Raw genomic sequence first — 27,690 nt, forward strand, 5'->3', positions numbered from 1 at the left:
ATAAAATGAGTTGCAGGTGACATTTTACACTGGAGAGTAAATCTAGAATCACCTGAGTCATTGGTCATCAGTGTACATACAATAAAAGAGAAGAACTGGATTTAACTGGGGTATTACTCCACAGTCTAATATTTGACCCAGTTTGTTTTGCAATTCAAATCAAAGGGGGCGTCATGGTGCTCTCAAATCAAACAGAAACAGCTCTCAATCCCATCAGTTTGCTCATTTATCATTTATTGCTGAATGAATATTGAGCCTGACCACTGGCGTACTTAAGCTGTTTAATCTGAAATTGTCAATGCCAGGGAATATGATGAAATCTGGAGAAAAATTAGAAATCTGGAGAAAGATGCTGGTTTACACAAAAGGACATAATGTACTGAAGTTATACAGCAGGTTAGGCAGCATCTCTGGTAAACATGGATGGGTGGAGTTTTGGGTCGGGACCAGTCTTTCTCGAAATGCCATCTTTCCATGTTCTCCAGAGATTGCCCTGTTGACTTACACTAGTACTTTCTGTCTCTTTACGATGAAAGCTGGAACTGGAATAATGACTGGAAAAGCTGAAAATTAGATCAAATAAAAAGCTATCACTTGGCAGGGCAGGAGGGGGTGGGAGGTTGGTCTGAATTGATCTGGTCAGCATCTCCTTGTCAATTCTGATTTTTATTGGAGTCAAACCAGGAGGGAAGATGAGGTTTATGCCTCAATTAACCCAAATGTAATTGTAATTAATTCATTAGCCAAGTATGTAAACATATGCTGACTGCCTCTTCCATTAGAAAAGCCACACACGGGGATGTTAGACATTGTGACAAGTTAGACGTGCAACAATAAATTCACTTTCAAACAGCTGAAAGGTCCGTGATTTTCTTTTGGATTGAGTGGATTAATTTATACTCTAATGTGAGGGGTTTTTTTTAACTGAAATCTGTTTCATGTAAAGTAAACTTCCCTCATTTCACAGGGAAGAAATAAGTTACATGGTCCTGCTGTTTCAAAAACAAATCCAAAATATACTTTAAATTATTTTTTAGCAGATTCTGAGATGAGGCAATTTAAAAGTCTGTCTGTCTGTCTGTGTGTCTGTCTGTGCTGAGTGTGATCCTGAAATTACGGCAAAACGGTACACGATAGCGCCTAAATTTTTGGACTACCTTACTCACCATTGCCCTGTGGCGTGGTGTATCAAAGTTAAGTTCAGATTGATGGTATATGTTACAAGTTATTCACATTTTTAACTTTACAAAATCCAGTTTGAGAAAAATCACTTGAAGTTGCAGTGGCAGTTAGCAGTTATTATGTCACAATGGGATCTCATTTACATAATCTGCCCGTCAGCAGTGTTCCACCCCACGCTGACATCACAATGGGATCTCATTTACATATAAAAAAACAGCAGCTTCCACCTCACAGTGATGTCAACGGGGGGGCGGGGGGGGTTAGGGAGGGAGTGACTGAGGGTAGGGAGTGACTGAGGGTAGGGGAAAGGAGAGGGAGAGGTGATGAAGGGAGGTTGAGAGGGGAGAGAAGATGGAGGGTGAAGAGGAGAGGGAGGGAGTGTTGGGGATGTGGGGAAATGAGCCGCGTCTGCTCAGTTGGAGGCTATGGGCAAGTGGTGGAATATTGCATTGGGGGAACGGGTGAGTGGTGGAAATGGGTTGCGTTGGGGGAATGGGTGAGTGGTGGAATATTGCGTTGGGGAGAACGGCGCCCAACGGGCCAGGGGGTAGGGAGGGAAGAGGGGTTATGCAGAGAGGGAGGGACTGAGGGTAGGGAGTGACTTAGGGAAGGGGAACAGAGAGGGAGGAAGAGAGAGAGTGGATGAGGGAGGAAGTGTCCGAGGGTAGGGGAATGAGGAGAAATGAGCAGCACCTGCGTAGTTGGGGGCTATGGGTGAGTGGTGGAATATTGAATGGGGGAACAGGTTGCATCGGAGGAACAGGTGAGTGGTGGAATATTGCGTTGGGGGAATGGAGCCCAACGTGTCCCACTTGTTCTAGTTTTAACTAAATATGTAATTGTGATTAAGATGTTATGTTGGTATCGTATTTTTGTTTGCACGTTGCATTTTTCTGAAGAAATCAAGGTGTTTCAAAAACATTGAGAAAAAGTGAGATCACAGGACATAATTATCTTTTTTTTGTCACGATCTTGATAATGACTTTATCATAAGCACAAACTTACAAACAGCTGCAGAGTATAACCAAATAGTGATTATTTTAATGGGAAGTCAGATACTGGATTAGTAAATTTATCCTACAGTGCATCAGTATGAGAGAATAAGTTTTGAGCACAGGGAACAGTGGAGCCATATGAGTTGCGATAATCTGCGCCATCTTGTCCAAGATGTTCTGAAGATGTGGTGAAGTAGCCATAACGGAATGGTGGCAACTGTGCACCAATCCATACATTGTTTCCAGCATCGCATGTTGCATTGTTCCATTTGTCTATCAATCAAAGACTTGCCTTGGCTCAAATTTAACATTCCTATCTTTGTGTTAAAATGACTTAATTGACTCCATCAGACAACAGCTCCTCCAAGCCAAACCTCAGCTATCGCCATTGAAGTTTCCAGTTTGCTCTGCCCTCACACCCTATAACCCTCCAAATAATTTTCCAGCCTATCTCACCCCCGCAGCTTTGGTTTTACTATTGATGCAAGGCCCATCAACCACCTGAGCACCTCAATGGAATTCTAGAAATGAAAGGAATTCATTGATGTCCTTAGGAAAGAACCCATTAATATCCATGCTATCGTGGTTCATTCTTTTACTGTACCTGTTGGCCTACAAACTGCATTGTCGCATCAATTTCAGAATCCTTGTCTTAACATATTCTTTCGGAATCAGTACTTTGCCTTGTGCTCTGTACTGGAACATAGAAATCGTTATACCGGCTTGGCTCAGGATTGCAATTATTTAAGACTTCCAGTGAATGAATTACCTTGTATTATTTAAGAGCTATTTCCCATAATAAAAAACCTCATTTACTTTCACTGAGTTTCTGAACACTTTTACTATAGATCATGGTTGCCAAAAATGTATTGTTATCTATGGACATTTTCCAAGCCATTTTCTTCAACAATTTGCAGTTAAACTATTACATTGTTTGTCAGCAGCTGGGAAAGTGTATGAGAATCTGCAATAAAAGTTGAAATTAAAAGAACCAGATTCATTCTGCATTCTTAGATCCAAAGGTTTGTAGCACAGAAGAGACCCATTCAGTCTATCATGTCTATGCTGCTTAAATAAAGGACCATTTAGGCCTATTCCACATTTCAGCTTTTTGCCATAATGTTGTAAGTAACTGCCCTTCAGGTTTTTATCCAGATCCTTTTGCCACCAATATTGTTTATGCGTGTGAGTTCCAAAGCTCCACACAGCCATCTAATTCTTCGTATAATTACATTCAATTCATGTCTCCTAATTACTGAAGTTTATACAAAGAAAATTGCACGATCCAGATTAATCTTACCATGACCTCATAATTTCATACACCTCACTTAAACCTCCCCCATAATTCCAAAATAACCCCAACCTGATCTCTCCTTAAAAGTACATTTTTCCAATTCAATATCCTCTTAAGCTTCTCTGTTCAACTACCTGTTCCATCATATTTTTCACTGTATTACAGTCTAAATAAAGTTCAATGTAGCATTTTTAGTATGATCACACTGCTCCTGGATTCTACATTTTAGTCAATAAATGATGTCTTAAATGTTACTAGGATATTTTAAATTCAATTATAAAGAGGTTTTTTTTTTAAATACAGTAATAGAGCCCTAGAACCCCTAAGGGCCTGGAACACATTGCCAGGGGTGGTGGTAGAGACAGATATGATAGTGGCATTTAAGAAGCTTTTGGACAGGCACATGGAAACGCAGGGCATAAAGGGATATGGATCACGATCAGATGAGATCAGTCAGCAAGGCATCACGTTCAGTACATACGTTGGCCGAAGAGCCCATTTCTGATCCATGTTCCATCTCTTCCGATATGTTTGTGACACTGTCAAATGATCAGTGGACTCGAGCAACCTATGGGAATCTCAGGTGAATGCAGAAGTGATGATAATTACTTGATTTTGAGTTTATTCTTATTAATTTGCTTAAAATTTGATATGATACGTTTCATAATGATCAGATAGCTTAAATCTAAATAGATATAATTTAGTTTCTTATCGATTGGCAAATGGATAAAACTTTATACTTTGAATATCAGTTTCAGATTTTAAGTAAACAAGCACAAGCAATCCATCACAAGTGCTTGAAATGAAAAACTAATTCATATTCCTTAATCCATCTCAGTGAAGAGAAACACATGGATGAAAAATGAAAATATACTGTTGTTGTTCAGTAAAGGCACAATGGTCTTGTTCACAAACCTTGTATTCAGCCAAAGATATAATGTCATCTTTTATGAACATTTGTGTATTTTGCAAGGAGATCTGCAATAGACATCTGGAGAGGAAGTGGAGAAAACTGCCTTCTTGCCGTTTTATGAATTTTTTTGTGATAAGTTCCCTTTGTTGAGATTGTTTATTGTGGCTTGAAGTTGTGGCATGGCTCAAACTGCAGTACATCATGCTGAGGTTAAGAGATGATACAAACATTTTTATATATTTTTGAAAAATTCTAGGACAAGAGGATATTACCTTAAAATTAGAGCCAGGCCTTTAAGGAGAGTAATTAGTAACCACTTCTTTAATCAGAAAAGTGGAAGATGCTTGGAAATAATTCGGGCAAAAGGTTGCAAGAGCAGGCTCAAAGAATAGTTTTAAGTCTCGTATTTTCACAACCACGAGTTTTAAATAATATGGAGCCACAACGGATAATGAAGTTAGAATACGAAGCAGTTTCAACCTTAGTAAGAATGCTTGAAAGCTGAATTACATTGAATTCTCCATTTTTAAGTAACACTACCCCACTCCCCACTCTCTCTTTTTAATTCTTGTGCACCTGCAACCCCGATGTGTACCCATTTCTTCCACTATCCAAAACCTGTCTTCCCATTTTCTTCCACCTATATCCCTCCTTTTGGTTTTGTATTTCCCTCCTATTCTCTCCTGATCTGACATCATTTTGTCGCATTTTCACCTCTAGTCTTTGTCACTTATTCGTTTATTTCCTTTCTTGTTGATTGGCTTTACAAGTACTACCAATGTCAGTCAGATCTACAGGAAATCATCAGGCCCATATAAGATTACCATCTAGAGGACAGTAAATGAGTTGCCCCAATTATCTTTATAAACAGTCCAATAATTAAGAAAATGTAAAATGACAACTTCCAATTTCTCCTCACATCAAAAATAATAACATGTGCAAATGATGAAACATAAATGTATCTGTATTGCTTGAGGGGGCAATTCCAGTAGTCAAAATAAATCAGTGCACAAATGAATTCTCAAATTTGGTACTTCACAAATTTATTTTCTCATAATTGAGCAATATTACTTACAATTCTGCGCTTTTCCTTTCATTACTTTAGTTCCGACATGCTGTCACTGCATATATGTTTAAAAAAAAAAAGAGGAGCTAAACTGGGGCCTTGTTCCATCAGCCTGATAGGTCCCATTCACCCCCCCCCCCCCCCCCCCCCCCCCCCTCCATTTGTCTCCGTAATTCTGGCAGTCTTTTTCAATCACCTCTGCCAAAAAAATACAGATAGTTTCTTCTCCCTGCATGTTTTCCTCCATAAATCTGGCAACTTCCTTTCCTTTGAGCTTGTCTGTATGATTCCAGAATTCCAGATAAAGAACAATTGAGCTTAAATATAATAATACAAACCCAAACAATTTAAGCCTTCACATTGTTTGCTTTTGATGTCAAGATGTATTTCTGCTATCACTATTCATTGTGATATAATTGAGGATCAAGTGTGTGAAATTGTACTTTGCTCATTACCTCTTTTCGCTACCAAAAAAAGAGCTAACATTTGCGCGCACTAAAAACTACAATAAAAGCCTTCAATTATGTTAAAGATGTTTGTTACAAGTTCAAGGCACGGCAAAAGAAGAGATTTCTCTAGAACAGGTAGTTTGTCTTTCAAAGGTCACATCTGTATAAATTCTTCTATTTACAAACCTGGTAGAGTTATTTATGACCCAATTTGTAAGCCCAAAAGTATACTTAAATTTTCAGCTCCGTTCACTGTGTATTCATGCTTCTACATTTGTTTCTTTCTGTTGATGCATGAGACCTGTGGTGTATATTTTCAAGAAGTGTATGTTAGGATATGTGACAATTCTGCTCAGATTCATTCTGGTAAATTGCTACGTTTAAAATTTCCCCAGATTCGGAAATGAGTGCAAGTGCTACAACTTTATTTTTTATTCTATTCAAAATAACGCAAAAAAATTCACATGCATGACCTCAGATAACAGCAAGTTTGATTTGTTTGTACATAATCAAATTGACATCTGTTCTATACAGTTAGTGATTTACAGTATGCCAATAGGGTTTTATCTAATGCTTTCATACTTTGGAGGTTAAGTTAGACTCTAGATACTTATTATTTAGTTTACCTATTTAAAGTTACAATGCATTTTTAACCTCTTACTCAGAAAGACTGCGTCCAGTTCAGACTACTTCATAAATTGAATTCCTATGTCACATTAATTTGTCATATTTTTAAAGCACTTTAACTCTATCCTGCACACTAGGGGCAATTTACAAATACCAATTAACCTACAAACCTGTATATCTTTGAAATGTGGGAGGAAGCCAGAGCACCCGGAGAAAACCCACGTGGTCACAGCGAGAACATATAAACTCCATACAGACAGTACTCATAGTCAGGATCTAACCTAGATCGCTAGTGCTGTAAGGCAGCAACTCTATAGCTGCTTCACTGTGCTGCCCCATTGTAGCTTGGGACATTTCTAATGTTCACTTCATTGCACCAATACCCTTTGGTACTGAAAATCCTTTCAGTATATTTAATGTTAGTGTGATTATGATTGCATTTTTGTAATTTGTAATGTCGAGTTTCTGGACCATTAAATATAGGAAAAGACAGGAGTTTGTATTATTTGTTAACCATTTTGTCAAATGATAAGTTTAAGGTTTTAGAGTAATTGAAGTGTATAAGGCAGGAAACAGGCCCTTGGCTCGCCTTGTCCCTGCTAAACAAATTGGCATATTGGGCGAATCCCATTTGTCTGGATTTGATCCATGTCCCTCTGAACCCTTGCTCTCCATACATGTGTCCAAATGTCTTTTAAAAGTCATTTTATATCTTTGTTCTGAATTGCTTCTTTAAAAAAACCTGAGAACCTTTAAAAAGTAGAATATATTATTTGTAGAATATGTAAAATATCCAGGAGATATGGTTTCATAAAATTATGTAAGTCATCATCTAAATAAAAAAATACAAAACACATGCTGCAAAACCCAGAGACACAGGAACTGAAGATAATTTGCAGCCTACAGAAAGTATTTGCAGTGATTTAAATTCCATGTGCTCTGAATATAAAATATATATTTTCTGTTTGTCTGCTGACTTATAAAATTAAAATTATAAAACACAGTCCATTGGTGTGATGGTTGTATAAAACTGAACCTACAACAGTCTTCATTCATATTATTGTCAGACAGAGGATTTCTTGTTAGGCAATGTGCTTATGTTGGTGCAAATTTTCGCTGATCCCTTCAAAGGATTTAACTGTTTAATCAGGTCACAGAATGAAATGCTATTCGGATTACAGATAAAATTCTGTCAAACAATAAACTAAATTGGCAAAAGAGTGGGAGGAAAAAGAGAACTAAGCAGCAAAAACAAAACCAGTAGATCATCCTGGATGTTCTACAAATCGGGAATGGGAAAGGAATATGGGAAGAAACAGAGTAAGAATCTAAGCACAAAATTGATTCTGTGCAGGGGCTAAAGTTGGGAGAAGTGCAAGAGAGACACCTGCTGTTCAAATCATCCTCTCTGTCTTTCAGGGTGCAAGAGGTTCTGATGGTCCTACAGGGGAGCCAGGGTCATCAGGTGTCAAGGTATGTAATGACAAGATTAGATTGTCAGGGGCGGCCCAGTCTGCACTTAATAATCTTTCATTTAGCATTTAATTTACAAATATTCATTCAATATTTTATCGTCAAAGTAGAGTTAATAAAATTTAGAATATCTTTCAACTTCATTTTACTGTTTACTCATTGGTTTCAAAAATGATTTTAAGATTCCTTTCAGTATCTGTTACTTTAGTTTAACTTCTCCAGTGATGCTCATCATGTGAAAGGAACAGGCTATTAATGATCAATGATATTATGCCATAGCCATGAAACAAGAGTTTTCTTTTTGCAAAAGATGTTAGATATATTTGAGAGCATACCACAAGTAAATTATAGCCAGCAGTGTGTTCACAAATAAATATTAGTGATACCTCTCATGAAAGTTAACTTAATGAAGGGATTTACCATTCAGCATAACAGTTGCCTTCAAAGTGTTTGTGGATAAACAAGCCTTCTACTCTATAATTTGCTGTGCGGTTGAAGTTAGGAATATCTTTAAAACATGGTTGCCTTAGTTAATAAGGTTAATTTTATTAATTTTGTTTCTTAACGATGCCAGGGATCTGTAGGGGACCCTGGGCGTACGGGACCAGATGGACAGAAGGTATGTGAAGCCAAAGAAGGCACACAATATTTTGAGTCTCTTTAATTTATCCACAGTATGTAATTATATATCTGCCAAACACTCTAACGTATAGATTGGTTTGATTTGCAGGGGAAAAGTGGAGAATCAGGAAAACCAGGACCACCCGGATTTATAGTATGTATTTGAAGTTTTTAAATAACAATTTACGAACCAACAAAAATGATGTTAATATAAAAACATTTAACTTGAGATTTAATGGTCCTGAGAAAACACCCCGTAATGTTCGCAAAGTTCTTAACCTTTAACTAAGAAGGAGCATGCTGAACAATTAACAGTACAATTACATGACTGAGACATATTTGATAAAATATGGAATTGTTATTTTAGAATATTATGAAGTTGAATTTGTCATTTATCAGAATGAACCTGGAAAACACTGGTGGAGGAGGTGTATGGGGGATGATACTTGTTGGTAGACACAAGGAACTGCAGATGCTTACTGCATTGGTTTACAAAAAATGAAACGAGATGCTAACTGCTCAGTTACTCCAGCACTTTGTGACCCTCGTTGGTGGTTGTTTCCACCCAAATTCAATTCAATTGTACAATGCATGTGTCTTGAATAAGAAACATGTCAAACAGTCCAAAACGCACTCAGTCCGCTCGGGGAGTATAAAGATTAGCACTCCTAAATACAATTTTAACAAAGAACATAGAGAGTTTCGACAGTGGCCTGGCTAATATATATACTTCAAATATTCTAATTAAAACATATTACATGGCTTAACTTATTGCTGTTTATGGGACCACATCATTTGCCAATTGACTGCAGTATTTTCCTACAATATCTACATTACAAAATATCGTTCATTGATGATTCAGGTTGTTCCCAGTTTTCAAAATGCTTGACTTATGTAAAGCCTGTATATACAACCGAGCCACGAAGATGGATATTCCAGTTGCTACGGGGCTGCAAGCAGCTGTTCTTGACACAAGCCTTAACTTTACCACATCAAGTCAAGTCAAGTTTATTCGTCACCTACACATACGAATGCAGTGAAATGAAAAGTGGCAATGCTCGCAGACTTTGTGCAAAAAAACAAACAAACAACCAAACAAACTACAAACGGAATGGAACAGAATCGCATATTCTTTTACATATTGTGGGCGGAAGGAACGTAGCAGCTGGAACAGTCTGTTGCAGGGGTGGAAAAGGTGTCCCATGATCTTATTGGCTCTGGAGTTGCACCTCCTGATGTATAGTTCCTGCAGAGGGGCGAGTGAGGTTCCCATAGTGCGTTCAGCCGAACGCACTACTCGCTGCAGAGCCTTCTTGTCCTGGGCAGAGCAATTACCAAACCAAATTGTAATATTTCCGGACAAGATGCTTTCCACAGCGCTGAGTAGAAGCACTGGAGGATCCTCGGAGATACTCTGAATTTCCTCAATTGCCTGAGGTGGTAAAGGCGCTGCCTTGCCTTACTCACGAGTGCTGTGGCGTGTGATGTCCATGTCATATCCTCAGAGATGTGGACTCCCAGGTATTTAAAACAGCTCACCCTATCCACAGTATCCCCATTTATCCTCAATGGTGTGTACGTCCTCGGATGATGTGCCCTCCTAACGTTCACGATCAGCTCCTTAGTTTTTTTGATGTTCAAGAGGAGGCTGTTGTCCTGACACCAGAGTGCCAGATCAGCCACCTCCTCCCGGTAGGCCTTCTCATCATTGTCTGAGATCAGGCCCACCACCACAGTGTCATCAGCAAACTTGATTATTGAGTTGGAGCTGAACCTGGCCACACAGTCATGTGTGTACAGGGAGTACAGTAGGGGGCTGAGGACGCAACCCTGGGGGGATCCTGTGCTCAGGGTGAGGGACTCCGATGTATTCCCTCCCATCTTGACTACCTGGGGCCTGGCAGTGAGAAAGTCCAGGACCCAGGCACACAGGGAGGTGTTGAGCCCTAATTTCAGTAGCTTCTCGGCCAGTCTGGTGGGGACTATCGTGTTGAAGGCTGAACTGAAGTCTCTGAACAGCATCCTCACATAGCCCCCCTTCTGGCTGTCAAGGATTTGAGTATAGGAGCAGGGAAGTTCTACTGCAGTTGTACAGGGTCTTGGTGAGACCACACCTGGAGTATTGCGTACAGTTTTGGTCTCCAAATCTGAGGAAGGACATTATTGCCATAGAGGGAGTGCAGAGAAGGTTCACCAGACTGATTCCTGGGATGTCAGGACTGTCTTATGAAGAAAGACTGGATAGACTTGGTTTATACTCTCTAGAATTTAGGAGATTGAGAGGGGATCTTATAGAAACTTACAAAATTCTTAAGGGGTTGGACAGACTAGATGCAGGAAGATTGCTCCCGATGTTGGGGAAGTCCAGGACAAGGGGTCACAGCTTAAGGATAAGGGGGAAATCCTTTAAAACCGAGATGAGAAGAACTTTTTCGCACAGAGAGTGGTGAATCTCTGGAACTCTCTGCCGCAGAGGGTAGTTGAGGCCAGTTCATTGGCTATATTTAAGAGGGAGTTAGATGTGGCCCTTGTGGCTAAGGGGATCAGGGGGTATGGAGAGAAGGCAGGTATGGGATACTGAGTTGGATGATCAGCCATGATCATATTGAATGGCGGTGCAGGCTCGAAGGGCCGAATGGCCTACTCGTGCACCTAATTTCTATGTTTCTAAGATGAGATAGAGCGGTGTGCAAAACCTGAGAGACCGCATCGTCCGTGGATCTGTTCGGACGGTATGCAAATTGTAACGGGTCCATGTTGCGAGGGAGGAAGGCGCAGATGTGTTTCTTCACCAGCCTCCCAAAGCATTTCATGACTACCGAGGTGAGGGCCACCGGACGGTAGTCATTCAGACAGGCTGGGGAGGCATTTTTTGGTACCAATACATCGAACCCAGGAAGGATACATTTGAGTTAACACGTTGCTGTGCATTTGTGAATCCCATCTCGATACACAAAATCCAATCCAGTGCCCTTTTTAAAGCCATCAATAGCATTCAAAATCTCATCTGCAGTCAAATCTTTAAAAATAATATCATTATATTATTACTACAATAATGTCAATTTTAATATCAGCTTTATAATAAAGGATATTTAAACAAACAATAAACAAAATTTTAAATGGTTCTCCAGACTATTCTGATCAGCCAACCCACCTCTGCAGGCGATGTGGGAACTTGGTCACGGGCACGTATTGTACCTGTGAACTGTCTGAGTTACGATTAGTTCTCAGGAACATGTGCCAGGAGTAAAAAAAATGTATTTTGCTTCTTGGTTTCATGTCAAAGCTACATCTAACTGTTACTCCTTAATGATGAAAGAGATAAGTAAACCACAGCGAGTCTGGTATCGTCTCTTGAAAAAACGTTATACCAGGTAGCTACCAGGGGAGTCAATTGGCCAAGAACACCTGGTTCCCCAAACTACAGTGCAAACCTTCTTGTCTAGGCTTAATTATGTATGGTAAGTAGGAACAAATGAATATGCAAGCTTAAGTAGAATATTTAAATTGTATTCAGCAGCATTATCGGGTCACCTGCTACATTGTTCACCATAGTTAACCATCTTGGCCAAATATGGGTGATCATTTACACATTTCATGTTACATCATGCAAACAGCAAGGGCCATCATTTCCTTTCAAGTACATTCTATTTGTTCTGGGGAGGGACAAATCTGGGGAATGGGCAGGTAACAAATACGATTTGGAACCTCCTTCAGACTGATCCCGATATATGATTGTTTCCGACCCAAAAAGTAGCCTTCCATTCCCTCACCTGACTGAGCTGCAGAGTTCCTCCTGCACTTAGTGTTTTGCGCAAGGTTCCAGCATCTGCAGTCTCTTGCGTTTCAACATCCTGTTTGTCTTGTGTATGAGGTGGTTGCCTTGACTATGCCTTAGCTGGGGTCATTCCAGTTCATGTGGAAGTCCTGTGAAACGCACAGACAAGTTCAACCTGGACCTCTCTGGTCACTCTGTCCATGTGGGGCTCCAGAACTACTGCAAGCTGTATACCCTGCATTTACATAAATCAGCCCCTCTTCACTGACTTGCTTACTCAGATATACTTATTGCCCTGGACCTGGGGTGCTTGCTTGAGGATTCTTCCCATCCTCCCAAAAAACAAGCTATTCCAAGCTGTGATGAGGTTCATATCTTGAAAGTCATATCTTGAAATTCAGTGGACTAACATTTCCTGGCGATGCCTCTGGCCTATCCAGGCACAAACAGCAGTTAGTGCATCTAGGTCATGCCTGAATTCTATAGGAAGGATGTTATTAAGCTGGAAAGAGTGCAAGGAAGGTTTATGAGGATGTTGCCAGGACTGACAGGCCGGAACTATAGAGAGTAATTGTGCAAACTGGGACTTTTCCTTGGAGCTCAGGAGAATAAGGGATAATCTTATAGAGATGTATAAAATGATGAGGGGAATTGATAGGTGAATGCATGGTCTTTTACCCACGGTAAAGGAATGAAGAAACATAGGTTATTGCATAGTCTGGTAACCCGAAAAAGTGAATTAAGAAACGGAGAACACGGGCATTATTATTTTACACCATGTGGTATCTTATCTGTCCATTTTTAGGCTTTATCTACTTAGAAACGAATTAGATGATATTGAAGTGAGACAATAAAATCCATGCATGGGTCACTGTATTATAGCTTCCTTGATATAATTACTTTAGACCAGAAATACAGCGCAGAAACAGGCCCTTCAGTCCAGGTCTATAATATGTACATTTATCAAAGATTGAGTAACTGTTGACTTCCAATCCTCAAATAGCAAAGGAAATTGGAACAGTTTTTGCAAACCAGTGTTAATAATTTACACCACCTTTACGTATTTAAAATTCTTATTTCATTGTATTGCCTACCAGACTGTTAAAAATGAACGTAATCACTTTAATGTTACAGGGTATATCAGGACCATCTGGTCCGCCAGGCATAAAAGGAGTTCCAGGAGAACCAGTAAGTATCTTTACCATTGTTTGATGGGATCATAGGTTCAAGAAAAAAATATTAATAGGAGAGAACAGACCCATAAATAATTTTCAGCACATACGTTTTTTCATGTTCTAGGAGCAGAATTAGGCCATTCGGTCCATCACGTCTATTCTGCCATTCAATCGGCTGATCTATCTTTTCCCCACAACCTCATTCTCCTGCCTTTGCCCCATAACCCCTGACACCCTTACTAATGAAGAATCTATCTATCTCTGCCTTAAAAATCTGTCAATCTCCACCTTAGAAATATCCATTAATTCCACAGATTCACTACCCTATAACTGGAGAAATTCCTTCTAATCTCCTTTCTAAAGGTACGTCCTTTTATTCTGAGGCCATGGTCTCTGGTCCTGGACTCTCCCACTAGAGATCATGATAGAATTTAACATCACAAATAGGACCATTTCTTCTTGCTCCAGCATCCCATCCTCTTTGCAATCCGGGCCACTAATCCATTTGCCTTCTTATTTATTTGCCTGCAAAATGTCTGTGGTTGCTGGATGAGACACCTATCAAAATACTTTTGCAGACACCGTGTTCTCAAAGCTTTCTTTTCAACTCAACAAACTTGAATATATTACTATTTTTCTTTGATTCTCAATAATATCAAATGTAAATAGCTGAGGCTGTAACATTGATCTATAAGGCCTCTCGCGTTGCAATTTCCAGTTTAGAATTATCCTTCTTTGGCTACCCTTTGTGTTCTGTCTATTAACCAGTCCTCTGTCCAAAGTAATATGTCAACTTTAATCTTTATCTTGTGCAGTATGGCACAAGTGTGGCACGTGGCAATAGAAAATATTAGTTTGGAAATCTAAATACACAACAATATATTGGTCGACAGCATTCTGTTAAACATCTTATGTACCTTTCCAAAAGTATCCACATCCTTCCTATAATGGGGTGACCAGAACTGTGCAGGATACTCAACCAGAACTACACACAATTCTTGACAACTGGATTTTTTACTCAATATTTCAATGCAAAAGGAATGTGCATACAAGTAGGGACAGACAAATAACTTCAGTCATGATGTAATTCAGTGCAGCATATTCTTTCTCAACATACATCAAACTGTGTTATTATAAAATAAAGAACTTTACTAAGTGCTAACTAAAACTTTGTGGGTTCCTTAATGATATATGCCTGAATTGCCCACCAGGCAGCTCAATGCCTGTCCATTCATCATCAGAATACTTTAGGATAACCCCTTCATAAACGGATTAAATCTCCAATTGTGAACATTATCCAAATTCTTTTACTTATTTTTTAGGGGCCACCTGGACCAGAGGGAGTAATTGGAATGCTGGGAGAGATGGGTCCAAAGGTAAACCAATCATTTTTACAAACTATATATTGTATTGTTGAAGGTAATTGTTATGATATTTTAAATGTTTACATTCAGCTTCAAAAAAATTATTACAAATCAGATAAATCAGATACAAATCAGATGCGAGTTAAATTTATCATTACGCTTCCTGTTTATTGCCTGAATAGTATGCAATATAGTGAGCCCCAGATTAACAGGTGGAGTGAGCAAGTTCATATTCCACATCGTCTTGCTTCTAAAACTGAGATTGTTCACTTAATTGTCACATTTTCATCCGTATTGTCCTTTATATTGCAGTACATCAGAACCAGTTTAAGGCTGCACAGATACATTTTATTGTAGTTTAGGACCCTTAACCGGACAGTTCAAAAATAATTCTATTACTCCATAAAGAATTTCAACCCAGGTTCCAGAACTGAGTGTGATACATCAGGGAAATGTTCAGAAGTCAGAGTGGGGCATTAGGTTGTGCTCCTGTTGCCTAATTTTAGGTTTTGGCCACTTTCACCTTTTAAGTGAGCTCATGTTGTGGTATAATAAAAAAAAGTCAGCAGGCTACTGCGAATAGCTGGCCAGTGAGTATCCTGTTGGTAGTCAAGCGTGTACTGTGAGCAACTGCCAGGGATTGGAATATAATTGTGGGGCCAAGACAAGCACTCCTCCTGCTGGTGCCACAAAGATCCGGTCAAATAAAGCATCTGTTTCTTTGGGAGAGGGCTCCAGTAGTTCCTTCCAGAGCACAAGTTCACTTCTCAATCTGGAGAAACCACAACTGAAAAATGTAAAAGAGAAGTGATTTGCATTCATATAACACCTTTTATACTTCAGGGCGTTACAAAGCATGTTTGAAGTATAATTTCTGTTGTTACATAGGAATCAGGGCAGTCATTTTGTGAAAATTCCAATAAGCAGATGTGTGAAGATGATCATAATTAGTGTTGGTCACATTCAAAAATATTGTTTTAACACAAGGAAGATCTTACCTGTCTACTTTAAAAGTGTGTTGTGGGAGCTAATTCATCCACTCAACAAATAGTTTTAACGTCTCAGCGAAAACAAGTATTTCTGTCAGTGATACACCTCTTCACTTACAATGCTAGAATGCCCTTGGTCATCATGTGCTAGTTTATAGGCCCCGAGTTGTTGAGCCAGCAGTGAATTTGAATACACAATGTTTCATCTTCCCAACCCCACCACTTGATCACCCACACCCATTCCATGCCAGCACCTCCACTCCCCCAACTAGTACTTGAAAATGTGTCCTTTCGGCTCAAGATCTTATTTCCAATACCCACTATCAATCTTTCCCTGAAGTTCTCCTCTAAGGCTCTTATCAAATACCTCATCTGCACCTATGGCAAGCATAGTCGAGGAGTTGCTTTGTATTGAGGCATTTTTGACCAATTTCAACCTGAATTTCAGAAATAACTCTACCTTATATCCCTTCAGCAATTCTTCTGGACAGCATAATGAGTCTGATTGCCACAGATTCCATCTATATAGTGGGTATATGGAAGAAGCTGCCGGTGGAGATAGTTGAGGCAAATACTAAAACAACATTTAAAATAAACTTCAACAGGTACATGGATGGGAAAGGTTTAGAGGGATATTGGCCCAACGCAGATAAATGGGACTGGTTTAAATGGGGCATTTTGGTTCGCATGGATGAGTTGGGTTGAAGGACCTACTTCTGTGCTGTCTGACTCTATATTGATGTGATGAAGTTACAAATTTTTCCTGAATATTTTTTAATTTTTTAGGGGTTGCCTGGTCCTTTTGGTGAGCCTGGACTCCCAGGAGAAGTCGGAGAGAAGGTATGTCATTTTAATCGGTACTGACTGAACTTTCTATGGACAATGGAGGCTTTCGTTTTGAAGACTGGCTCTCTTATTACAACCCATTCCAACTGGGCAGCAAGACAGAATAAACCAGAATTACTACAGCAGGCTCTATTCTTCCTGCAAAATTTATTTAATGGAAAGGGAAAGTGGGCCGAAAATAGCCCTCTGTGTTCTGAGTTTCCTTTGCAGTTAGTTAAATATGCACCTGTTTTCTATCAGATAATATCATTGGAACTGATTTTCTAAAAATGTCCAATTCTGTATTTTATGAAGTAAAATTAGAGAAATATACCAGTATATACTGTAAGTAACTGTTTTAAAATCTGCCATCTTAAATGAGTTTTCATTTTGAGGGGTGTTATGGCTTAAAGAAATTGCCAGCTCCAAATGTTCTGTTTTCACTACCTGAATACTAGCTGCAGGCAAAGTTTATGTTGCACCAGATGTGAAATGCGCAGCAGCAGAACTTTTTGAATGACAATTATCAGGTTAATATACGTAGCTTTTACTTGTGGTGACTGTTCAACTATGCAAGTCCACACAAGTACACAAACAGAGCTTTGAAATAATTTACGCCTCTTTTCTACTCATCAAGTCTTCCAATGTATTAAATGTGCTGTTTTTTAATTGAAGAATCAGTCAGCCATTCACTTCTTTGAGGGGGTTCAAGTATATTACCATTCATCAGTACCTCAATTCCATTTACCCACATTTTCTTCTATTTTGCAACAGTCGCTATTTTGAAAATGTACATTAACCCAATACCCACACTCTCTTGGAGATGAAATTCAAAACTTTATGATAAAACGCTTGCTGATTATAAATATTATGAACTTAATTCTAAATATCCCTCTGCTCCAATACAGGAAATAGTTATTTTTGTATCAACATCTCACTTAAATTACCCTCAAATTTATAAACTCAAGGGACAACTAGCTAGGTTTATCCAATATGATCTCATAATTTAACTTTTATGTTTATAATCATGTGAGTCTGCCCAACATTTGCTCAAAAGCTTGAGAGGCAGTGCCCAAAACAGTACTCCAGATGGGATCTAATCAAAACTTTCCTTGCTTTTGAAATTTGGCCTCGAGATAAAGGCTATAAACTATTAGACTTTTGTATTAACCATATAACTATATAAATTGAACTATAAGACTTTTGTTTACAATTTATACCTATGCCTAAAATATTAATAGATTTTCAACATTGATATTTGAATCTTTTTACACATCCATAACTCAACAAGAAAACAGCTATGTGCCTGACTTTGTTTGATCTAAAGTGGACAATTTTGCATCACTACGCACTGAACCCATTTGTCATACTTTGCATATTTTCTAGTATTTATGTATTTTCATAATTTTGTCCTCCTGTCTACATCATTTACTGTGCATCCTAACATAGTGCTCTTGTGCAAACTTCCTTTACCTTAGTCAATCGCTTTGGTAAAAAAAGCTAATGGTCCTGCATAGACTTTCTGGAAATGCTTTTAGTTACATTCCCAGCAAACAAAGAATGAACTGATCAATCTTGCTCTGAGCTTTCTATCAACAATTGCTTATCTATTCACATATTTACCTACAATTCTAAGTACTTACAGTGTTGCTGATAATCTCTAGTGTGGAATCTTAACAGGTATTTTCTCAAAGTCCATTTGACAACATCCATGAACACTAACCAGAAAAAACAAAACCATAACATTTGATATTCAATAGCCCAGAAAAATCTGCTAGACTTGTGCCACTGTGTCCCAAAGGTGGTGGGTTATTGTAGTTTACTGTACAAGCCATTAATGTCAATGCATATGAGATGTATAGGTAGTTGCCTCTTGCACCTATACTCTATGTTCACAAAGCAACATAATCAGGAACTCGTAGCAATAAAGCACTAATGAACTATTGAACTAAACATGTACTAAGTCTGAGAAAACAGAATTAGTTGCACAACAGTCTGTGTTGCAACCTCACAATTCCAGTAATCCAGGCACAAACCTGACATCTGGTCCTGTCAGTGTGAAGTTTGCTTGTTCTCCTTGTGATCATGTGGGTTTCCTCTGGGTGCAACAGGGTTTCATCCCACGTCCTAATGATGTGCTGATAGCTTCACTGTCCACCATACTGTATATCAACCTTTGTGTAGGTATTTGGAAGCAGAATTTTGGGAGAAAAGGGACCCAGTGCCGGGGAGTTGATGGTCATGGGAGAGAGAATAGTTTAGAGAAAAATCCTGGGGCATTGGACTGAGAGCTACATAGAATCAATGTATCTAACAACCCATAAGAAAAGAAAATATGAAATACAAATAAAATGCTAACAATTCATAGAATGAATGCATATAGTCTTTTCAAGAACTAGAGGGCATAGCTTGTGAGAGGGGAAAGATATAATAGCAACCTGAAAGGCAACCCTTTCACACAGAAGGTGGTAAACAGATGGAACCCACCCGCTGCCAGAGAAGATCGAGCAGATGAAATGACAACATTCAAAAGTAGTTTGGACAGGTACATGCATAGGAAAGATATAGAGGGATTTGGGCCAAATATGGGCAAATGTGACTAGTCAAGATAGGGGTATCTTGGTCGGCATGGGTATGTTGGGCCAAAGGGCCTATTTCCGTGCTGTATGACTCTATGACTAATACAAACGCTGCAAATTTCATGACAACCCACTGAGGAGTAAAATGCTACATGTTATTGTATAATGATAGGACCTCCATACACTGCAGCTTACAGAGCTTTAACCTCAGCTGAAATATACTTCTCACATGTACTTCTTGCTAACTCTGACTATGAACTCAACTAACTCCCACAATTACGAGAAGGGTGTACACAGGCTGCTGTGTCTGTGTCTGCTGTTCCTATACAGCTGTTTATTTTATCATTAAATATTAGTTACTTTTATCTTTAGGTGATTTTGAACATAACTCACCCTGTCAATCGCTCAATGAGACCCCAATGAGACTCAAAAATCCAATTATCCTTCCAAATTGTTAAAGTTTACACTAATGGGCCTGTCCCACTTAGGCGATTTGTCAGGCGACTGTCAAGTCGTAGCAGGTCGCTAAAAAAAACGGCGACTTGAATGGCGACTGTCAGAGTGGAACATACACACACATACACACATCGCTTCCTTCACCAGCCAGTTATGCAGGCGGGGGACAGGGCAAGCGGGGGGAGCGCAGTCTGAGTGAAATTCACATGATGAAAAGCCAATGTGATACAAACACACAACACGATGAACAGGAAGGTTGGCGCTGTAATTAAGACAGTGAAACACAGTGTACGGGAAGGGTCACCTAAGTCCTTTAAAAGAGCAGGGAGAAGGAGTGGAGACAACTTTTAAGAAGCCAGATATACACGGCTGTGAAGCTCGGCAGACATTAACATTACCGGTCGGTTATCCTTGGTTCTGAAACTACTGTTTACGGGTTTTTTTCCCAATGAACCAATGAAATTCACCTGTCAGCACTGGCGACAACCTACGGCAACCTATGACCATCAACGACCTCCTGGCAACCCACTACCACAGCACCTATGTCACAAGAATTCTCGCTACTTTCCATGGCATCAAAATTCTGGTCGCCGCTAATTTTTCAACTAGTTACGAGAATGCGGGAACTACTCACCACCATGCAGGCAACACCCCGGCAACCTCCGGCAAACATGTGGCAACGTTATAGTCGTTATACTCCTGTAGTCGCCTAAAAAGTCGCGTGAGTGGGACAGGCCAATAAACCTTCCTTATTTAATACAAAAATCACAGCAATTACATATTGATTTATTCACCCAATTTTGTTAGCCCTTGCTGTCTCCTCCCCTTCCTCAGCCCTCGTGCTGTCTCCTCCCATCCCTCAGCCCTCGGGCTCCTCCTCCTCCTTTTTCCTTTCTTCTCCCCGCCACCCCCCATCAGTCTGAAGAAGGGTTTCGGCCCGAAACGTTGCCTATTTCCTTCGCTCCATAGATGCTGCTGCACCCGCTGTGTTTCTCCAGCATTTTTGTGTACCTTTGATTTATACAAGCTGTGATTTGATTACACTATCTCCATCCTGTTACTACTACACCTTCATAAACTGTTCAATCTAGAAACATTTGATGCTTCATATTCAACATTAGCATGCCAAAAATGCTTTGATGGTGAAAAGTCTAAACTTGTCAGCAATGTACAATTTGTGAATGGGTTTGGTTTTCATGATAGTTCTAATATTTATCACTTTCAAAGATATGGAACAGAACCAGATCTATTGGCACAATCTTTGCTAAGTATGGGTTGACCTACAAATCTTTGTCCATAGTTACCTCTTAGGGGTTTGAATTCCCCTCTGGATGGCACTAGATTTAAAACTACATTGGAATGGGTGAAATGACCTCTAGCCCATTACATCTTTAAGAGCAGTCTGTTGAGGTCAGCAATGTGCGTTGTCTTTTTGCTGCTAACTACAAAATCTGTACCATTGTTTATCTCCACAAAACAGTTAATTTCTAGACAACGGGTGCTGATAAAGTTAGAACTCTAGCGGTCTTGAGTATTCCATGACTGGACTGCTTAAAATCAGAGGGAAAGCAGAGGTTTACTTTATCTGAAGGCATCCCTTGTGTAATGTTGATAATAGCAATGTAGTTTTGAGATTTTTTAATGTCATACAAAGTTTCCACATGATAAATTTGAAATGGCAAATCAAGAATTTGTTCCATGTTTATCAAATAACATAATTTTAACTAAATAAGTTCCAATAGCATGGGTGTACTTGCGGCCAAGTTGATCATGTGAAATTTGTCAAAGCATGCCCGACGAGTTTTTTGTATTTTTTCCTGACTAATAAGACAATTTGCACAAAACCTATATTTTAATTATTGTGATTTGACCAGAATTGAATGATACAAAGGGATTTGAGATGTAGAGTTTGTGAATTAATGCAAAATTTTCCAATTTTCTGACCTACAAGGGTGCAATTGGTCCAGCTGGAGTTGCAGGTGAACAAGGACTCATGGGCCAAAGGGTGAGTTATTGATTATGTGACATTTCATTTCTCTTTGCGTTCCCAATATGAAAACGTATCCCAAACACATTCTTCCCGAGTGTCATGGAGGAGGCCGGCAGGAATGAAAATCTCCATATTCCATCCTGAATTGTTGTTCTCCTTTGTAGCGAACAGTTGCTGTAATAACCAACATAACACAAAGGTGCCCGGAAATACCAGCATCTACTTTATCATGCTGATATGATCTGCCCTTGTGTAACTTAGTAAAAACACACAAACATAGCTTAAATGTTTAAGAAAGAACTGCAGATGCTGGAAAAATAGGTAGACAAAAATGCTGGAAAAACTCAGTGGGTGAGGCAGCATCTATGGAGAGAAGGAATAGGCAATGTTTCGGGTCGAGACCCTTCTTCAGACTGATATACAAACAAATAAAGGTAGAAATATTACTATGCATTTATTTTTTTGAAAATTTTTCAAGGGTTACTTGACCCATGTACTTCTGCAATATTTGAAAATGTATATTGTCAGAGTGCTGGTAATGTGGAAATGGAGGTTATCATTATGTTTTGCAATCAGTCATAACGTAAGTCACTTAATGGTTTTCCAAAGTAGTCACAGTTAGTTCAGGTAATTCCGGTAGAGAAAATCAACAAAACTGTAGATGCTGGAAATGGAAATACTCAGCAAGTGAGGCCACATCTGCGGAACAGAAACAGTTAACATTTCCATTCAAAGACCCTTTGTCAGAACTGGAAGGAGATAAAATAAGCTTGTTAAGTTGTGTGTGTGGGGGGGGGGTTAATGTATCTGACAGGGCAAAACCTGATTGAGAGTGAGATCAAAGACAAAAGGACATAGATAAAAGAAAGTAGCAGTGTTCCCTTTTTCTTCCTTTTTTTTCTCCGTCCTAAGGCAGGCAAATGGTAATTGTTTTTATGGGCAAAAAGGTTTGCATGGACATGGTGATCCGAAGGCCAGACCATGAGTTGTACCACTCTATGAATCTGCTTCAGAAGTAGTGCAAGTGCCCAGCCTGACCTGGCCATGTCTTTCTGCTTTCCACTTGCATCTCCTACATTGCTTGGCTAAGATCTTTTGTCCATGGTCTCACACTCTTAACTGCTCTCATTCACTTATTGACCAGATAATCTTGTTGATAGTTTATTCCATGGTCACCCCTGTTTTACCCTGTCAGAGAAATCCTCATCTTCCAACATCCCAGCAGTTTAACAATCTTCAGAAACATACCAAAGTATTTATTTTCTGTCCTTATACAGGGTCGACCATTCCTTTCTATCCACACATGCTGGTCAACCCACTGAGTTCCTCCAGCAGGTTGTTGGCTGCTAAAGATTCCAGCTCCTGCAGTCTCTCGTGTCTCCTTTTTATTTTCTGTTATGTTGACCAACCATTAAATTACCATTTAAGAAATTGATCGTTTTCTTTAGTAATCCATCCATGTTATTTGCAAGATAATCCTGTAGCCTGATTGCATCAAGTGTCTGTAATCACTTCTCCATTCCAATACACTACCCTTTCAAATCAATATTTCTCCCCCGCCCTATAGTTCCAAACAGCAGCTCTATAAAACTCAGTGCTTTCCAAACACCAATAGATACATTATGTTTTACACAAGCATAAGCATATCACAAAATGAGTTTTTCATTGAGTGACCTTGTAAATTAGGAGTTCCCCTGTTAAATCCTGCAACATCCTTGGTCTTTGTAGGCACGTAATTTAAGACATCTTTGGGACCATCAAACCTTGCCATTCTCTATTCTGATTGCAGCACCCGATTCTTCTAATGGTCAGTCTATAAGTTTATCTGGGTCTGTGGTGAGATTACGTAAATAGAATGCATTAACTGTATACTTATTATTATTAATTTAATGTTACAGATTATGCGTTGAGATAATTTTTACTCCATAATGACCAGACAAAACTGACATCTTCATTGATCTTTTTTTTTATTTGCAAAGGGTGAGCCTGGTCTGGTTGGTGACGATGGACCCATAGGAATTGATGGGGTCAAGGTAAGTATTTCAAGCATGAAAATACACAAGCATGATATCAATGGAACTGAAATCTGAATAGAGCAGCTGAAGATCACACAGGCATGAATTTATCTTCAGCATCCAAGACATTTTAATTTAATATATGCATAGCATATTTAAAATTAACATTTTTTTATAAGTCTGCACATACTTAAGTAAATTTTGAAAATATTAATGTCTCCAATTTGGCTATTTCAAAGCAGGGGAGAACATTTTTTTGATGGACTGTTACTGTTCTTGCCTTCATAATATTTTGCCAGAGACAATATCTAATGCATTACTCATAGATATGTTCTTGTTGGTTATTTGAGCATTAAAGTTAGACTTCCAGTAAGGTTGCATAAATTGTGATATAGCAGAAATTACAGATCTTGCAATATCTGGCCTCTAGTGCAATGGGCCAGGTTGTGCAACTCACTCCCCATCTGCTTCTTGATCAATAACTGTGAGCTCTGACCTCTCTCTTGCCAGCACTACTAACTACTACAATTACCTATCTCAAAGCCACCAGTTTCAGCAATAGACCTAGAAATGAACTCAATCATGTCTAACGATGAACATGTATTGAACATACATTATGTACACTACGATAAAACATTCTACAGTATTAGTTCAACGGCATGATTTAAAGGATTTAAAAAATATATATAACGTGTAGTTTAAACTGTTTTTATCATCTAGAAACAAATATGCCTACTTAATTTTGCAGATGATTTCAATTAATAAAATACGTATTTTATTTGTTTTATCCAGTCAACCCAGTCAAATCTTTTTTGAACTTCATCCCACAAATTAAGTGGTACCTTAACTGACAGACCAATACTGTACTGTACTGAGAAAGTACCACATTGTCAAAGGTGTTGTCTTTTATGTGAGATGTTAGATCACGCTACTCTCTGCCCTCTCAGTAAGGTATGTCTGATATCTGATAATAGTTCCTTAGCTGACTTTTAAATTGAATGGAATCACAGTCCCGAAGCAGTGTCTCCACTGGAAACGTCAACCATCTCACTGCCCCCACACATGCTGCCTGACCCACTGAGCTCCTCCAACAGCTTGTTAAATACATTTAATTTTAATCTTGTGTGTTTATGGTATGTGCAAGGCAGTTGTCGTTGCCAGATGTATTCCATTGACTAAAACTCGATTTGAACTTCAAAAGTTCATAAAATGCTGAATAGAATTTTCATTTATACACAAACTCTGATATATATTTTCAGAATTTTGTGTTTGCAATTTTTGAAAATGGCATTTTAAAAAGGGAGAGCTGCATCTTTCCTTAAAATTAATAAGATGAGAATTTTCATGGAGTGAATACTAAAGTCCCTTTTGAAATGTTTCCACAAGGAAGATAAAAACTACTCATGTTTCCTGTGGACAAGGTTTTATGATACTATTTAAAATGAACATTTTCTGCAAAAAATAAAAATTGATTACTACATAATGAACACTAATAATGAAGTAAAATTAAAACCCTTAGCACTGAAGACACACAATGGCATCAAGAGCAGAACGTTGCCTTAGGAGAAAACCTAGGAGTAATAGTGACCAGTTATTTTTTGGACTGATGCATGGTGTAATAATGTTCACCAAAAATGATGTGGTAGGAGTATTGGTCTTTCAACATAGCGTCAGTGATTTGAATTTGCCCAAGACAATGAACAGGTTCCATGATCCCCAGCGACCAAAGTTTGATCCTGAATTTGGGTGTTATGGTGTGTTCATGCTCTCTCTGTGACCATGTGGGTTTCCTCTGGGTGCTCCAGTTTCCTCCTGCATCCCAAAGCTGTGCAGGTTTATTGGTTAATTGGCATCTGTAAAATTGCCCTTAATCTGTAGGGAGTAGAGGAGAGTGACCAGGTGATCGAAGTTCAGTGTGGCTCAGCGGCTCAAAGGGCCTGTTTCCATGCTGCGTCTCTAAAATGAAAACTAACGTCAGAAAATACACAAAAATCACTCTATTATGATAATCACACCTGCACAGTATTATAATGAATGGCATCAAAACCACATGACTGATAAGAAAGAACAAGTACTGAAAATGGGGAGAGAGTAAATTAGTTTTGTTGTTCGAGTGAGGCTGAAAGTCTAAAATATCAAGAGAAAAAGCTATGTTAAAAGTTGTGAGAGATTTAAAACAGAGCCTTGGGTGAGGGTTTAAAGCAGAGAGAGGGTGACGTGACCTTTTATAGCAGGGAGAGGGTGGGGTGTAGTTTAAAGCAGGGAGAGATTGGGATGGTGGTTTAAAGCAGAGACAGGGTGGGGTGAGTACTTGAAGCAATAAGGTCACAAAAAAGAGTTAAAGTGGCAAGAAAGCAAGCAGAGACTTTAGAACAGTGACTGGCACTCTTAAACAAAGGGCAAATGATTGAAAAGTACTTTTAGCCCAAAGGATAAAATATTGATTATAATTTATAGATTATGTTTTAATATTTGGGTTGCAAAATAGATCTAGAAATATAAGAATCAATTTCTCTGGGTAATCTCACCTCATGACTAGCATTAGACATCATATCGTATGGCTAGAAATTTAACCCTAAATTATCAGGCTTAACTATACAAAAAGTGAAGACAAGCATCTGTCTTGTGGTTGGGAAATTGTTAGAAAATTAGTTTGTACTTCAATATATCAAAATATTACAATGCAGTTAAAGTATTCCCAGTACAGGTGCACAACCTTTTATCCGACGATCCAAATAACGAAAACCTCCGAATAGCGACATTTTTTCGGTCCTTGAAGAAATGTCCTTGAAAACGTTCACCGAGGGCGGCCCGCAGAGGTGACAGCGGAACCTCTGGTCGGTCCTTGAAGAAAGGGGAACTAAATCCCCATTCATAAAAGAGAAGATGAGGGTATATTGCACGGGAGGGTTAATAATTGACAATATGCTGCTACCTGCCAGCTAGACTCACGATACACAGTGTAATGTGAGTCTTGCGTGAGAACTTTTTAACAGCGTGCAGGCAGCAGTAGATTGTCGCTCCCTTCAGTTTCACCCCACCTACACCCCTCTGCTTCCCGGCCATGTGTGTGACCCCTTCCCTCCCCTCTCCAGCTCCCCGCTCATTGCACCGGCGCGGGGGCTTTGTACTGTCTTCACGTCGCGATGCTAGCAGCACAGTGCCAGTCACCGGAGACATCAGGACCAACGGAACACCGACCCCCAGGCCCACTGCAAGCACGGAGATCCCAGATCAGCAACTCCAGCCCAGCCCCGTTCCAACTCCAGAAGAACACGCTCCCCGTATGGGCAGAAGCTGATGGTGTGCAAGAATAACGTCTTGTTCTTGGGGTGGCGCAGCTCGGGCTGTGGGCGAACTGCCACTTGTCGCCGTAGCGGCCCATCGGGAAGCGGATTCCTCTGGAGTTGGAGGGGGGTATTGTGCTGTTTGATCGCCCCCTACTATTCCAGGGACAGGGAGACAGGACGTTCACCGAGGGCGGCCCGCAGGGTGACAGCGGAACCTCCGGTCGGTCCTGGAAGAAAGGGGAACTAAATCCCCATCCATAAAAGAGAAGGTGAGGGTATATTGCGCGGGAGGGTTAATAATTGACAATCTGCTGCTGCCTGCCTGCTAAGTTAAAAAGTTCCCACGGTAGACTCGCGATACACAGTGTAGGCAGCAGCAGATTGTCGCTCCCTTCAGTTTCACCCCACCTACACCCCTCTGCTCCCCGGCCATGTGTGTGACCCCTTCCCTCCCCTCTCCAGCTCCCCGCTCATTGCACCGGCGCGGGGGCTTTGCACTGTCTTCAAGTCGGCGATGGCTGCCAGCAGGTCAGTGCAGTCACCGGAGACGTCAGGACCAATTGGACGTCGACCACCAGGCCCACCGCAAGCACGGAGAACCCAGAGACC

The 27,690-nt window shown here is 39.7% G+C and overlaps 1 protein-coding gene across 2 annotated transcripts in view; it reads left to right on the top strand.

The window, feature by feature from the left end:
* Positions 1-27,690, top strand: part of col27a1b (collagen, type XXVII, alpha 1b) — a 313,539-nt gene that overhangs the window by 216,987 nt on the left and 68,862 nt on the right. For both annotated transcript variants that reach the window (XM_055660163.1, XM_055660164.1), the window contains exons 29-36: positions 7,946-7,999; positions 8,574-8,618; positions 8,730-8,774; positions 13,533-13,586; positions 14,896-14,949; positions 16,713-16,766; positions 21,738-21,791; positions 23,756-23,809. In XM_055660163.1, the coding sequence (XP_055516138.1) occupies positions 7,946-7,999; positions 8,574-8,618; positions 8,730-8,774; positions 13,533-13,586; positions 14,896-14,949; positions 16,713-16,766; positions 21,738-21,791; positions 23,756-23,809 (414 nt within the window). The remainder of the gene's footprint in view (positions 1-7,945; positions 8,000-8,573; positions 8,619-8,729; positions 8,775-13,532; positions 13,587-14,895; positions 14,950-16,712; positions 16,767-21,737; positions 21,792-23,755; positions 23,810-27,690) is intronic.

Source organism: Leucoraja erinacea, chromosome 31, assembly GCF_028641065.1.
Source record: "Leucoraja erinacea ecotype New England chromosome 31, Leri_hhj_1, whole genome shotgun sequence".
Lineage (NCBI taxonomy): Eukaryota > Metazoa > Chordata > Chondrichthyes > Rajiformes > Rajidae > Leucoraja > Leucoraja erinaceus.